Source organism: Sabethes cyaneus, chromosome 2 (genome assembly GCF_943734655.1).
Source record: "Sabethes cyaneus chromosome 2, idSabCyanKW18_F2, whole genome shotgun sequence".
NCBI lineage: Eukaryota > Metazoa > Arthropoda > Insecta > Diptera > Culicidae > Sabethes > Sabethes cyaneus.
This window is the reverse complement of record NC_071354.1, coordinates 36,930,678-36,947,449: the sequence shown is the minus strand read 5'-3', so window position 1 is coordinate 36,947,449 and position 16,772 is coordinate 36,930,678. Positions and strand designations below refer to the sequence as shown.

The 16,772-nt window shown below is 41.3% G+C and overlaps 1 protein-coding gene across 1 annotated transcript; it reads left to right on the top strand.

The window, feature by feature from the left end:
* The first annotated feature begins 13,604 nt into the window (after positions 1–13,604).
* On the top strand, positions 13,605–16,319 carry LOC128736950 (general transcription factor 3C polypeptide 3). Its single transcript, XM_053831465.1, has 2 exons — positions 13,605–15,082; positions 15,150–16,319. Exons 1-2 carry the CDS (start codon positions 13,619–13,621, stop codon positions 16,317–16,319), a joined length of 2,634 nt encoding a protein of 877 aa, XP_053687440.1. The 5' UTR covers positions 13,605–13,618.
* Positions 16,320–16,772: the final 453 nt, after the last annotated feature.

The following is a 16,772-nucleotide window of genomic DNA, read 5'->3' as shown; positions in this document are numbered from 1 at the left end:
GTGAGCCTCTATTGGTGATAAGTTCCAATAGGTCAGCAATAATTAACCGTGCGCAAAAGTTCAAAAGCTAAAAGTTGCATCTACAAACAATCATCAGGCTTACATAGTACTACACAGAATCGTAAGCTGAAACGGCCGGTGGTGGCAACCGTTGGAACCGAACAGAAAAATTCTTAAACCTGCCAGAAAAGATTGAGGTTGTCGTTCAGAATCGGTGTAACTCTGATTGACAAGCGAACTAGTTGCCACCGAACCACGATACCATGGAGCCAATTAAAACTACGTCCACGTTGGCATTGCCAGCACAATAGAGCAATTCCCTATCATAAGATATGCATATGGTTTAGATCTTACAAATTATCAATATATTAAGCTTTCTGCTGTAATGCTGTTGTCTCCTAACAAATTTCAATACGATTGCTGACAGTTTTTGTTTATCCAAAAGTTTGGTTGCTGCAGTTACTGTAGCAACGTAGTTGGTTGTAATGTTTTAGTAGCAAATCAAAGCCCGCCTTGTCAGCGATGCGAGCGCCACGCAACGGGAGCATTACCACATGCTTTCAAGATGGCGGTTTGGTTTTTACACACCCCACGAGATTAAGATGAATGTCTGTTCTCTGTGTATTAACGTCCTTCCGAACTTGATCCTTCTTTATCGACAGGCTTCGCAGCCGGTTAATAGAGTATACGAAAATTACGGGCATAGTGCAAAGATCCTCTGTAATTAGCTCTATAGCGGCACCGCCCAGTCGAGATTCGGACATACGAAGGCCAGCATCGTACCCCGGAGCTAACTAGGCGGACGCTCATAAATGTCCTATTTTACGTTAAATCGTTTCGGTATCTTCGGCGCACTTTTTTGTTACATTCCAAGCAATAAGTGAGTCAAAGAGACCGGAACGATTTAAGCTAAAATAGCACTTGTAAATACGATTGCGCACTTTGGATCGTTACAATTCCTTGCAATACTAAAAATTCCAGCAAGTTAGAAATTGGATTTAAAATCGGACTTGACAGGGCATTAAGTTAGACTTAAATTTGGGCTCATTTCAAATTAAACTGAAAATTTGACTTACAATTGGATTTGAAATTAGATTTAAATATGGAGTAATTTGAACTGGAAGTTATACTTGAAATTAGACATGATATCGGACTAATCTCATGTTTTTAGTCTTGACCTTGGACTGCGGTCATACATATAATTAATATTTTTTGAAACGGTGGTTCTCTTGGTGGTTATACAATTGCTGAAGGGACGGTGTGTGAAAGAAATGAAAATTTTTTGGCGAAGGAGGGGAAAAAGCGGAAAGATGAGGAGGGGGAGCGTATCGGTAGCTACGCTTAAGAAGTAATTGACAAAAGGTAGGAGTCAAAACGATTACTTGTTAAGCGTTGCTACCAATACCCCCCCCCCCTCCTCATCTTTCCGCTCTTTCCCCTCCTTCACTAAAAATATTAAGTTAATCTTTTTAAAGTTTTTAAAGCATTTTCTTCTATGTGTCATGTCAGTTCGTCAGTGATTGAACGTTAAATTAGAGTTAAACTGCCATATGGACACGAAATTAGAACACGAATTTTTATTTGCAATCAAAATTCACGTTTCTCGTCTTACTGTCTCATATGTTTTACATTTTCGCAGTTCCTCTTTTTTTCTTTTCCAGTTTCCGTTTTTCCACTTTGCTTTTGCTTCGATTTTTCTTCTTCACCGTACCGTTTTTGATCTTTTCCTGTCACATGTTTTTACTTATTTTTAGTCCAGTTTTCCTCTACTTTTTCACTCATGTTTTTGTAATTTTCTCTCTCGTTTTCCATTTTTACTCCTTTCTTTTTCCTATTTTCGTTTTACAGTTTTTCCAAAATTTTTTGTCTCTTTTCCCTACATTCGTTTTTCTCCTTTAGATGCCACGTTTTTTTATTTTCCGTCATGTTTATTTTATTTTGCCACTCGTTATTCTTTTTGATTTACGATTTTCCTTTTTCATTTCCCCGTTTTCCGTCTTTTTCTCTCTCGATCTACCTGTTGTTTTTGCGCTTTGCTTTTCTAGATTTTTCGTTCCATTTTCATTCTCTCTCGCTAGTATTCTTTTCTCTTGTGATTTCAGTAGCATTTTGCTCCATTTTTCCTATTTTGAAGTAGGACTACTTCTTTGATTTCTATATTGGGGTGCACTTCAGAAAAACGAAAAGGGAACATGTAACGAAAAGTGGTTATGGTTTACACGCTTATAACTCAGTCATCCCTCAATAGATTCTAGAGATATTGGTATCAATCGATTGGAAATTTTTCAAAAAATCCATTTCTACATAGTTTATTACATGTTTCCCTAACAGACATGTAATAATTAAGAAAATATTAGACGAACATTCACTAATTCAATATTTTCATTTTTTTCCCTCCCCACGTCAATGCTTCCCAAGCACAGATGACAGAAATATATACGAGATGAGCTATGGTTTAAGCTTCCTTTGATTGTATTTAGTTTACGCCTTGTAATAGAATCCGTTCGAAAATTGTTAGGCTTTAGCTGTTGCTGCTTGCTGCTTCTCCGGAATAAGGCATCGAAGACATCCAAATTCACGGAGCGAAACGCCAACAAACCGAAAAAGCCATCGACTCGTCCGCCAGCGAACGATATGGTTTTCGCTGCTATCAATGCCCTGAATAATCAACGGATCTTCGCTGCAAGCCGTCTTCAAGTAAATCGCCGCCAGCCACAATTGTGACGTTTCAAGCTTGGTCACATTCGTGAAAATGGTTTTGAAATTAGGTAGCTGTCGAAAAGGTCGAAAAGCTGGTCCAAACAAAGAGAGCAGGCGCTTCTGATTCGTTCAAGGTTGATAAAACGGACGATAGCAAATTAAATTTGCTAACTGCTGTAAAGGCGGCTCCGAGTAAAGCTGTACTACTGGAGTAAATATGCGGCTGCCCCCGAACAAAAATCTACTAAGCCAATGGAATCCACAGCAAAGGCACCGAAAGCCGCCAAAAGAAGTCGTTCCAGCGGAGAAGGTGGCCCGAAAAAAGCTGCTGCCCAGATGTAAATTTCCTTGATTTGCATTACTAGTATCTGGTAGAAAACAATCAGTTCTTTTAAGAACTGCTGAGTAAGTAGACGAAGCAGTTAAATTGATTTTTCTCACATTTTTCCTCAATTTAAAATGAACATGACAAATTGGAAGTTTATCAACTATGCGCGTACGAGCCGCCAGTCATGTTTAAACTGTATTACATGGCAAAATCTTCTGAAAAGCAAACTGCGCCATTTCGTAATTCGAGGCGAAGCGTTTAGTGAGAAAATCGAATTGCATCTTCATGTATATATTTGGCCCTAAGAAGGGCTAATTGTTGGATAGTTACAGAAACCTGACCAGATACATTTACTATGAGTATTTGTACTTTGGTGACTGTTTCGGTACGTTCCGAGACGGCGCGCGCATGGCAAACTCACCCGGCAGCCAGCCACACTCACTATAACTTGATATTATGCTTGACTGAGCCGTAGTCAACAAACGAAAGAAAATAGCGTAGCTCTCCTAGCGGCGTGGCTTCTTCTTCTTCCTATCGCTTTTTGCGGCCTTTCCACTGGTTGTCGGTGCCATGACATGAAGACGATGCTTGATCTACAGAAACTGGAAGCTTCAAACAACGTACAAAGTCACGCCTTATTTTCTTCTCTGCCATTCCCTTTTCTACGTGGATCAGCCTTTGTTACAAATTGCTGCCGTTTGCTCTGATATATAACCAACGGTAATCCGAGGAACCACATCATTTTCGCATTTCGCAAAAAGTCGTTCCAAGGAGAATGCGGTCCGAAAAAAGCTGCTGCCAAGCAGTAAATTTCTTCGATTTGTATTATTAATATCTGGTAGAAAACAATCAGTTCTTTTAAGAACTACTGAATAAGTATATGAAGCAGTTGAATTGATTTTTCTCATGAATGATATTCCTCATTTAAAAATGCACATGACAAGTTGGCAGTTTATTTATCCAAGCTTTAACACGTACAGTAATTGTATGTTTAAACGGCATTACGACAAATATTGCGAACTGATGTTAAAAGCATCAGGTTATTGTAACAAATGAACAAACAGATGCAAGCATTCACAGTTTCATTTTGTTTTAATAAGTTGCCTTCTTTCCAGCAACTTTCCCAGAACAGATCCATTATGGAGTCGAAAAGACCATTATAGTTTAGCCAAATTATTAAATATAAAAGTTCCACACCAATTTCCAACAGTTTCAATAAAAGCGCTCGTTAATGAGCAGAAAAAGTTATTGAATAATTGTCCTGTACTATAACATACTTACTGAATACAACTGATCATATACCTACCTACATATGCAAAATTATGCCATTTCGTGATTCTTTCTGGAAAGCATGAAACGGAAAAGCCACATTACCTGGCAAAATTTTTTGAAAAGAAAACTGCGCCACTTCGTAATTCGAGGCAAAGCGTTTAGTGAGAAAATCGAATTGCATCTTCATTTATATATTAGGCCCTAAAAAGGGCTAATTGTATAGTTACAGAAGCCTGACAAGACACATTTACTATAGGCCGGTATACTTTGGTACCTTCCGAGACGGCGCGCTTGGCAAACTCACCCGGAACAACCACACACAACTGTGAGTGCACGTCTGCCATGCCCGTTGCCGTGCCATCCCTGTCGGCATTAAATGAAAGAAAATAGCGTTGCTCTCCTAGTGGCGTGGCTTCTTCTTCTTTTTCCTATCGCGCTTTGCGGCCTTTCCACTGGTTTTCGGTGGCATGAAGACGATGCTTCATATTAGGTTGCTCTGCAGAAACTGGTAGCTCTTCATTAAGGAACCACCGGACACCGGTTTTGTTCAAACAATGTACGGTTTCGTTGTACGTTGTACCGCCTTTCTTTCGTGTCTATGATTCTCTACCCTACGTTGATCCGCCTTTGTTACAACTTGCTGCCGTTTGCTCTGGTATATAATCAGAAGTAAGCCGGCGAACGGCATCATTTTCGCATTGGCATCGGTACGGTACGGTGCCGAACAGACAGCGGAGAGTTGCGATTGTATCTCCCTCACTGGACTCGGCAAGGACAAACTAGTAAAACGCAGCGCAGCGGCAGCAGCAGCAGCGGATCATTGTTTGTTTGGATCCGTTGGTTGCCGGAGCATCGATCTATTATCAGCTATATTAGAACCAAATAGTTGCGGGGAGCGGAAGAGCTTGAATCAATGGAAAATGCTCTGTCCGGTAACCATTGTCACCTGGGAGGTGTTGTTTCAAACATTCAAGCCATTCTGCTAGCCGGATTTTCAACCACATAATTTACCACAACCCGTCCTTTTTAGGACGAACGAATTTGTTTATGAAGAGATGAAAATTTTCTGGTCCAAGCAAAGAACTGGCGCTTCCGGTTCGTTCGCCTACCAAACTTGCTAGCGAGAAGCAAGATTACTAAGTCAATGAAGACCAGAGCAAAGGCATCGAAAACTCCAAAGCCAAAAGAAGTTCTAACGGAGAACGCGGTCCGAAAAAAGCTGCTGCCAAGCAGTAAATTTCTTCGATTCGTATTATTAACAGCTGGTAGAAAACAATCAGTTCTTTTAAGAACTACTGAATAAGTATATGAAGCAGTTGAATTGATTTTGCGAACGGCATCATTTTCGCGTTGTTTGGGTTACGATTTAGTGAACGAGAGTTACGATTTTATCTCCCTGTCCGGACGCGGCAAAGGTGGTAAAACTCGGCAGCAGCCAATTATTGTTTGGTGTGGAGTGGTTATGGCATAATTGGCCAAGTGATCAACGTTCCGGTGGACGTTGACACTATGGTAAAAGCTCTTCCGCGACAACTGGAAGATGACCAAGCCTTCAACGTAATTGTAAAAAAGCACTTAGTCCACAAATCTTCTTACTTGTCCGGGTATGTAAAGAAAAGCACTGTTAAGTCATGGCTTCAGTACTTAGTAAATACACCTCTCTACCGGCGAAATGGCATAACTTTTGTAGACAGTGACGAAGCGGCAACATCCGCAGAAAATTCTGTTGAGCTGGAATCAATCGATTCCGAAAACGAAATAGAGCTTTTACTCGGTCAACAGCAAACATTATTATGGAATGAGGACAAATGTTTAGAAATCGCTCCCGGACAAAATAGGGTCCCTCTTTCCATAATCTACGACGAAAATGCAGAAGAACTTTCATTCCCTGGTATTTACTTGGGTCACCCGCGAATCTATAAGCCAGGTGTGCGCGTTACACACTTTATGATGGCTACGAGCGAGCTAAGGCGCAAGGATAGACGAGGAGTACAACCTCAACACCTTCTATACATGGCGATGAAGGTTCTACGGCTACGCGTTACAGAAGGTTTGCAGAGCACGTTCAAATGTGCTGGCACCGCAAACATCACTCGTGCACAGCTGAGAGACAGAGAGTTTGTCGAAAAATGTATTGACCGAGATTTGACATTCCTAAAATCGATTCCCAATTCCGTGCAGTATTGGTTTCAAAGAAAGAAGGATTTGTTCGCGATGATACGACAGCTTGGCAAACCCACGATGTTTCTTACGTTGAGTGCCAGTGAAATGAAATGGCCACATTTGTTGAAACAGCTGCATCGTCTATCGGGTGAACACACCGGCACTGATCTGACAGATCCCTTGCGGGAGCTTACTGCGTTACAGCGTGCGACTCTAGTTAATAACGATCCGGTCACGTGTTGCGTATATTTTAAAAAATTGGTGGATGTCATTATGACCTTGCTAGCTTCTTCAAGGTTTAGTCCATTCGGCAAATACCGTGTTATAGATTACTTCAAAAGAATCGAGTTTCAGCATCGTGGTAGTCCACATGCTCACATACTGCTGTGGTTAAGTAACGATCCTAACGAATCAGTTTCTGAAACTATGCCGGCTACAATTCAGTTAGTACGGGATCTTTGTTCTGTATGCCCTGAGGATTTGCCAGACAACTACTCCAATCAAGTATGCCAGATAACCATAGAAATCAATGTCTTGTGCTTAATAAACACTTCTTTTGTAGGTACATAAGCATACCTTTACTTGTTTTAAGCGAAATGAAAATCGTTGCCGCTTCAACATTCCGTACTGGCCGATGGACGAGACTAGAGTTGTACTTCCCATCCCTACGGACGATAGTCGCAGAAACCACCTCATGAAGAAAGCTACAGAGATGCGAGGTATCTTGGAAACAAAGGTTTTCGATACGCTTGAAGCATTTCTTACTGACTGCTGCTGTTCCTTCGACCTTTATCTCGATGTCATTCGAGCCTCTGTACGTCGACCGACCATCTTGTTCAAACGGTCCATGACTGAGCTATGGACTAATCCATTTAATCCGTGGATTGCAAAACATCTTGCGTCTAATATGGATCTGCAATTTATATTAGAAGAATACTCGTGTGCTTCATATGTGGTGGAGTACGTGAACAAAACCAATAGAGGTGTCAGCAACCTGCATCGAGAGTTAATAACACTGCAAGATGAATATCCTGATCAAGACTATACAGCATTACTTAAGAAAGTCAGCTTGAAAATGCTAAACGCTGTAGAAATGTCCGCCCAGGAAGCAGCATGGTATCTTCTTAGACAGCCAATGTCAGAAAGCAGTAGAGCAACTCAATTCATTCCAACAATGTGGCCTCACGAACGAGTCAAATCACGAGAGCGAAATACACAAATGGATGAGGAAGGAATCGAAGACGACTCAACGGACGTGTGGACGTTGAATGTCATCCAACGGTATGAAACACGTGCTGGACTAGAAGATGTTTGTTTGGCTGATTTCGCTGCCCTGTATACAAAAGAAAGGAATAGCAGCAACACATATAAAGCCCGTAGCACTCCTCGTATATTGCAATGGTGCGGTTATAAAATGTCGCAGTTATCAGAATACAAGCGTGAAATGGTAACACTATTCGTCCCATTTCGGAACGAATTGTGTGATATACTGGATGGGAACAAGTTCTTGCAGATGTTCGAAGCTCACGAATCAGCTATTCTGGCGAAGCGAAAGGAATACGACAGTCAAATCAATATCGAACAAACCATTGAGGAGTATCTGAGGCTGTGCATGGACGACCCTCAAGATGCGCAGGAAGAAGTTGCAAACGAAAAGCGTGATGATTGTGTGAAAGCTATCACTATGAACCCGAACGATGACGATATCAATCTGCTTCCTACAAACGGAATATCAGCTATTAAGCAACGAACGACAGTAATGTCCAAGCAGGATTATTGTGCTTTGGTACGATCGTCGAATAAAGAGCAACGTGACTTAATATTACAGACCATTGACAGTCTTCACAGCTTTGACGAGAATGGTAAGCCACTACAAGTATTCTTCACAGGCCCGGCAGGTTGTGGCAAAACCTTCACCCTCAGGATTCTTATGGAGACATATAACCGCTTTGCCCAAGTTCATAACTCGCAAAATAATTCTTTCGTCGCTTGCGCATCAACCGGAAAGGCTGCCGTTGCCATAGGAGGAACCACCGTTCATTCGGCCTTTCGAATCACTATGGCACGTAGGAATCAAGGGAAGCTTAGTTTCGAGGCACTGCAATTATATAGAAATGCGTTTGCCAATATCAAAGTAGTCATTGTTGATGAAGTGAGTATGATAGGCGCAGATATCCTCAATATTGTGCACACGCGATTGCAGGATATAAAGGGAAACTACGATGATCCTTTCGGTGGTATGAATATGATCTTTTGTGGCGACCTTCGACAGTTACCTCCTGTTAACGCAAGACCTGTGTACAAGCCACCAGCTAAGTCAATCACCGGAGCAGTCCTGTGGCAATCCCTGCAATACTTCCCATTAACGCGAGTGATGCGACAGAGTGATGTAGAGTTCTCTACGTTGCTTACAAAAATCGGCAACGGTGAACGATTGACGGCCGAAGAATCGCAGGTAATTGAAAGCCGCTTCCGAACTGTAGAATGGTGTAATGAAAATGCACCTAAAGCAATCCGCCTTTATCATCGCAATGAAGCCGTTGATAAATATAACGCTCAGGCCTTACTTGATAAACAAGGTTTCGACTGTACGGCTAGTGATGTAATCACTGGTTATAAAGACGCGTCACAGCTGGCAAGTGCTCGAACAAAACTGCACAAAATGGGTGTTGCTGAATCCGGATGTTTGCCGTTTCTGCTGTGTTTGGTTGTCAACATGCCGTATATGATCACCACTAATGTTGATGTCGAAGACGGTCTCGTAAACGGAGCAATTGGTGAACTTAAATTTGTAGAATACGACGACAATGACGAGCAGCCAACACCAACACGTCTTTGGCTCAAGTTCGAGAATGCTGCGATTGGCGCTGCATTACGCATAAAATCAAGACCCCTTGTGTTCGCCAGACCTGGAGTGCTAGAGCAAGATTGGACACCAATTTCCAAACGGGTAGCTAACATTTCCCTTAGCAGTAGTATCAAATGCAAGCGAACGCAATTTCCCATGGTCAGCGCTTGTGCGCTTACGGTGCATAAATCGCAAGGAGGCACTTTCTCAGAAGTAGTATTTGATTACGACAAGAGCCAAGAACAACAGTTAGTATATGTTGGATTGTCACGCGTTTCATCGTTGCAAGGCCTCTACCTTACAAATAAGCAGAACGAGTTCAAGTTCCATCATTCGAAAGGTTGCAATACACAAAAAATGAAGGAATTGCAGAACGAGATTCAACGGCTCTCCAATCATCGAATTGTAACGCTAAGCGATGAACTACGCAGCTTCGTAATCAGCGACGATAATTCATGTAATTTAGTTAGCCTAAATGTGCAAAGTCTCAATGCCCATACGCTTGACATATCGAGCGACGACGTGTTGATGCGGACGGATATTTTTGCTTTCAGTGAAACTTGGATGAATACCAATGCAATAGTTGATGTCGAAGGTATATCTATGCTTTGACATTAATTTACTATTTTAATTTTAATTTAATAAAATTATACCTTTAGGTTTCCAATGTATCGTCAACTCGAAACGTAACAATGTGCGAGCAGGTGGCGTAGCAATCTACGAAAAGATAAATGTGTCTGCATCATCCGTTCCACACGTAATAAATAAGTTCAGTGAAGAGCACGATCCGCTGCTGGAAGTATCAGACGGCTATGGTGACATTTGTGCTGCGGAAGTTTTAATTGGCAACCGTAAAACCATCCTATTTTCAATATATCTTCCACCAAATACGACCTTAAAACAAGCAGAGCTGTTTATGACGAGAAACTTGTTCACGTACAGATACTTTTATGAACTTGTTCCAATTATTGTGACCGGCGATTTTAATATTGACCTCGCAAAACCAGAAGGTCAGGAGTTCGTAGAGTTCATGGCCAGATTTCTTGACTTGAGTCTAGTATCAAATCGACAACCAACCACACTAGGGGGATCTTGCATCGATATGGTTTTTGCAAAACATATTCCGAATGTTAGATGCAAACGTTTCATCAGCTACTTCTCTTATCATCGGCCAATATTTACTGCTTTAGGTAAGTAAAACCATTATGAGTATTTTCATTGAAAATTTCATGTCATCAGCAGACAATTAAATTACAGGTACCAGTGATATCTAAAATCTTACCACTTACTAAACAACCGCAACGGTTCTAATCTTCCTTTGACAACTAGCAGGTTGATTGTTGTAAAATTTATCCTAACGATCATAAACATAACAGTCTATTTTGATTACAGATCCTACCAGTAGCGTTTGTCCGGTAAACAGTATTCCCACCATTAATCCTCACCCCAATAGCCCATCTGAAGGACGAAAGTTGACAATGGACACTACGAGTCAGAAATTTGAGAATTAGAGATTAACAAACGGACCTTTTCAGGTCCACCATATAAATTAACTGAAGAGTTGAAATTATGAATTTCTCACATGTAAGAACACAATTCTTTAATGCGCAACTTGAGCATCTATTTATGAAATTCATACAAAAATCACCGGCTTTAGCATTGGGAGACGAATTGCGCTACATTCGTAGTCCTACTTCAAGCCTGCGCCCGTGCCACTAGGCATGGACCCTTGTACTTTTTTTCTTTCCTCTTTTCCCACCTTTTCTGTCATTTTTTTGACGTAGGACTACGTCTTTGTTTACTATACTGGGACTGTGTAGCACTTTGTGAAAATGACAATAAAAGTGTAACGTTTGAATGAGAGATTTCAAATGGTAATAACTACTAAACTACTGATCGAAACTGGACAATTTATCTGTCGCTGGATGGATAAAATGACCAGCAATTTTATGGAGGGGGTAAGAGAGCAACTTTATAGAAGGCGTAAGAGGGGGAGCTCCTATTCAAATGAAACACAAATTTCCTCAAAACTCGAGAACTAATCAAGCAAATGGAACCAAATATGGCATGTGGGGGTCTTAGTGGGCATGATTGGTCACCTTATGTTTCAGGACGACTTTGGCTTTGATGGTATAAATACCATGTTTAATTTTGTATTGAACTCTGCCAATAGCTGACTTCAAGTAATTGGGATTACTGGGTCTAAATACAGATAATTATTAGATCAGTATTAATAACTTGAATAAAAGTGTTTACCTTTTAATTTTTCCACACTTGTTGGCATCTCGAAACTTATCATTAGTTGAGAGGAAATGCTGGTCCATGAAAAAATCCACTTTAGGGAGAGTGTTTACGTCAGCTTTTACATATGCTGTTTCCATTTCTCGTTATTTCTTATAACAATAAGTGTCGAGGAGTAAACAGCAGCAGCTTAGGATAATCAGCAGCAGCGAGAACAACTAGCAGCAGTGGATACAAACCAGCAGAGGGAGCAACCAACTGCAGTGGAGACAAATCGGCTACAGCGAGACTGAGACTGAGCGCGTCATATTTGCGATGAACGTTCTTTGGCTTTAATCTTATTTGTAATAAATGGCCCTTTTAAAGGACACAAGCGAGTTAAAGTAAAATAATTGAAACATGTCAAGCTACGCATAATCATATTTAATACTACAGCCTGAATTCGTTAATTGGGCCACGACTGCACTCCAGCTGATTCGCTAATTGGGCCGACTGACAGTTGTTAGAAAATTCTAAACTCGAAAATTTCATACAATTTTGACATTCAAGTTGTCACATAGCCCAATTAGCGAACGCCCAATTAACGAACCGCCCAATTAACGAACCACCAATTAACGAAACTTTGCTGTACTTACTATTTCAACATCTATGATGCACACAAGTGATTTTTAAAAGAAATCTATGTCTCAATAGTTGCAGGCGTTGTACTTATGAACCCCCGTCCACGTATTTTCAAAGCCACCATTGCATTTAATGAAGAATTGAATCTGAATATTTCGCTCTTCTCTTTCAAACATTCACTTAAACAATGGCACTCACAGATTCTTATGAACTTACATATGCCAGAAATGCAGTTTACGTTAGTCTTTTATCTTATGATCTGATCTAGTCCTACGTCACCCTTTCGTACAACCCTTAGGGCTGTATACCTTGTAGTTTTTCTTTTTCTGTTCCGTCTTCACTCGTCTGGTTTTCCGTCCTTTGCTCTCTTGAATTTTTTTTTTGCTGACCACTGTATTCACTTTCTCTTCTTTACATGTTCCGTTTTTCGCACTTTTCAGTTCTCATTGTCCTTATTTTTCTCTTTTTTGTTCCGTTTTTCTCATTTTCATTTTCAACCCCGTTTTTCCTCTTTTGCTGTCTCGATTGTTGTTTTCTATCACCGTAACTCCGTTTTCTTCTGTTACGTTGTCCCTCTTATTAGGTTCTGCTTTTTCTCTTTTTGTCATGCTCTTTTCCGTTTTATTCTGTTTGTCTTCTGTTTTCGTTTTTTTCTCTCCATTATCCTTTTTTTTTGTTTTTTTTTTTGTTGTTCTTTTTGTTGTTTTGTATTTTCTGCTTTTCTTTTCCTCCTTTTCTAACTGGTTTCTGTTGCTTTTTTGTTCCGTATTTTTTTCTTTCATGTCCAGTTTGTCGTCATTTTCTTCTTTGCTTTCCTAATTTTCTGATCGTTTTTTTTTATTTACTGTCAGTTTTCTTCTTTTCTCTTTCGTTCTCCCTTTTTTCTGTTCAGCCTCTTCTGTTTTCCTCGTTTTCAATCACGCTAATAATTTTCGCGTGGAAGTCTAAATAGGTGGAAACTCCGCCTTATACTTCTAGATTTAGTTTTCAAAAGGTCGCATAACCAACCATTTTGCATGGTTTATGCAAAACTGAAAACTAATGTCAGACTTGAACCTAGATTTGAAATCGAACTTGAAGTTGAACTTGACTGGATTTAAAGTTGAAGTTGGACGTGAACTCGGACTTAAAATTGTACTTGAACTTGAAATCAGACTTGGCAATCGCAAAAGATAGTGGCAGATAAAATAAAAAATGCGGACTTCTGGGTTTTAGAAATTATTTTGTTTTTTATTATTATATTTATACTTAATATTTGGAATATAGGTAAAAATATTTAATATTTTTCATAGAGTGCAAAATTTACTCCGACAAATTATCGAGAGTATTATTTTACTCACTGTCTCACCGGCTGTCAAAGAGTTTGTTTATTTTTCGCAACGATTACGCTTATTTCTACGATTTCTACCGGCTGCAGACAAAATTTCGAAATCCCGGACGGAATTATGTCAGAATCCGATGGAGTTGTTATCGAAGAACTGGACGAAATGCAGGTGGACCCTCAGGAGCTTTCGCAGTTCGTCGAAGCCAGTTCCATTCCACTACCGGGAGAGCCCGGTGCTTCAATCATCATTCCACCACAGCGCAAATTACGGTCTTCGGTTGCTTCAACTTCTTCCGCACCCTCCGAATCGGAAACAGACGACGAAAATCCCCAACAAAATGAGCTATGGATTAAGAAGTTCGTTAGTGGAGAAATCAGCTACTCCGAATATCAGGCAAAAATGCATCAGCCTAATGAGCTAGAACTGGAAGATGAAGAGATGGGAATGCGGAGAAAATCCACCCGGAAGTCGGTAGGATTCGAAAAGGACTACACGTCGTCGAGAAGGGATGCACTGAAGGGTAACTTGCAGGGTCCTCAGCAAGTGAAGGTAGAAGGAAAAACATCCATGAAGCGCCACAAACGTTGCCTGCCGCCGGCTTTACAGGGATTGATGGGTCAAGCCAATTTATGTTACGCTAGAGGCGACACAGAGATGGCCAAGCAGCTATGCTTGGAGATTGTACGCCAGGTTCCGTTGGCCCATGAGCCCTTCATTACGCTTGCCCAAATCTATGAAACGGAAGACCCAGAAAAGTTTTTGCAATTTTCATTGATTGCTGCCCACTTAAATCCGTCCGACGTAGAACAGTGGGTGCGGATCGCGGAAATATCAGAGGAACAGGGTAATCTCGATCAGGCACTCACTTGCTACGCTAAAGCCATTAAAACCGATTCGCGGAACTTCGACTTGCGAATGAAACGTGTTCAATTGCTTGAGAAAAAAGGCGAAGAGAAATTGGCTTTTAAATGTTACTTTGCGATGCTTCCATACATTCCGAAGGAAAGGGGAGAGTTTTTAGTTGAAACAGCAAAACGGCTGGCGAAAAAGTTTCATGAAGAGAATAACGTGCTGGCTGCGCTGGAAGCAATGGAGCGAGCCTATGGTACTGTGCCGGAGCTGTTCAGTGTGGAAAATATCAATCTCTTTTTGGAACTGTTAATTTCGAACGGCAGCTACCGGCGAGCGCTAGAGGTGCTGATGGTACACGCCAATGTTGAGGTAGAAGAAATTATGAACGACGACCAGGATACGCCTTCGATTCATAACGTTGTCATCCCGGAATCGATGATCTTGGACTTTCGAACAAAACTGGCGGTAGTGTTGGTGCATCTGAAATGTGAGCATCTGCTGGAGATGGTGGTGACCAACGTACTGTCCAATATAAACGTAGAGGAAGCTGGGGACTGCTATCTGGATATTGCAGAATCATTAATGAAGGAAGATCAGTACCATATTGCACTGAAGCTGCTGGTTCCGCTGGTGAATAGTGAAAACTTTTCGCTCGCAGCTGTCTGGTTGCGGTACGCCGATTGTTTGCGAGCTATTGGGGATTATGACGAATCGATTAACGCCTATCGGAAGGTAAGACATATAATGCAGTTTTCAAAGATTAAAAATCAAATTAAAGTCATGTGATATGCTATTTTAGGTCGTATCTCTTGCGCAACATTTAGATGCCCGACTCACGTTATCGGCACTGCTCAAACAACAAGGCAACTACGAGGAAGCGCTCAAAGCTCTTGAACAGGATCCTGAAATGGAAATACTGGATGCAGAGCTGCTCTACGAGCGATGCCTCATGCTTAAAGAGGTGGGGAAATATGAAGAATTCTTATCAGCAGGATTTATGCTTCTGATGCGGCATTGCATTCCATTGAAAAGCCGCTCCGAAATGGGAGCAGCGATTTCCATCGTTCGCTACGGTGAAATGATAAGGGGAATTCAGGAAATCAAGGTTTCACGGCAGGAGCCTTACGACGAAGCCATGCCCGAATTTTCGCGTTCGGAGAACGAGCCGTCTGTCGAAACCGAATGGGAGCTTGTGCTTAACCTTTTGGAAATAGCAGACTACATGAAAGACTATTCGTATTTTCAAAAATTAGTATTCACGCTGTGCACAGCGAAACGTTTTCAAAGCAACCGACAAGAGCTTTTGTGTCTGGCACTTTTCGCTTGTATTTACAATCGCGATCCGACTTACGCGTACAATTTGATTCGTGAACGCGTCAACAGAGAGTGTAAAAGCAACAATCCTCAACTGTGGAATCTGTTTAATTTGGTAATCTCCGTAACGGGAGATATTCGCTACAACCGATATCTGATGCGACTATTCGAGCGTGTGCCAACCATAGACATAAATGTCCGAACATTACAAGCAAACTATCACCTAAATGCGGGAACGTACAAATATGCTTTGAATGACTACACTCAAATCTATAAGGAAACTGGAAATCCTCTGCACGCAATGCTGATTGCGGTCACACTGACGCAGATCGCCTGTCAGAAGTTTACGATCAAGAAACAAGCCATAGCCTCGCAAGCTATTGGGTTCATCGAGAAGTATCGCAAGGGACGACCAAGCGAACTGTCGAACGAGGTTCATTACAACATAGGGCGAATGTATCACCAGCTGGGAATGCACAGCCTAGCTGTTGAGCACTACAAGCGAGCCCTACAGTTCAGCAGTGATCTGGTTCGACTGAATGCGGAGCATTTGGATTTACGGGCGGAGATTGCATTCAATCTGGCCTGCATCTATCGAAGCAATGGTAACTACGAGCTAGCGCGTAAGTACTTGTACGACTACATTGAAATGTAGAATGGATTTTAATTCTAATATCTGAACGTGATCTCTCTAAAAAGTATAATACAGTTAAGACTGCAGTTAATCGTTGATGACGGCCAACGGACATGTTTTTTTAATGGGAAGCATGTACCTACACCATATCATTGGTATGTGTTAATTTTTAACTGACTCATACGCCGCCTTGCGATCCATAATTCTACGACTTGTACGCGCTAACAGACGCTATTTGATTGATGCAGTAAGAGAGTTTTTATAGTGCGGTTGAAACAGACAATCGTTTTCACCGCATCGCCGTCCGGCATCCTTACGACGTGCCCAGCCCACACCTCCGCACATCTCCGCTCTCAGTTGGCACTCCGCCAAATATCGTCTGCAGTAGCTTCTGCTCGAATAGGGCAGGAACGCTTATGTCCTCCATGAGTAGCATCACGGATTCAAGTCCATAAGGAACTACCGGTCTAATAA

What these genes read in the sequence shown, in the direction of transcription:
- LOC128736950 (XM_053831465.1), top strand. Translation starts at nt 13,619, where the DNA reads ATGTCAGAATCCGATGGAGTTGTTATCGAAGAACTGGACGAAATGCAG. An exon ending in CGATTAACGCCTATCGGAAG is followed by an intron (nt 15,083 to 15,149) that starts GTAAGACATATA and finishes ATGCTATTTTAG; the next exon opens with GTCGTATCTCTTGCGCAACA.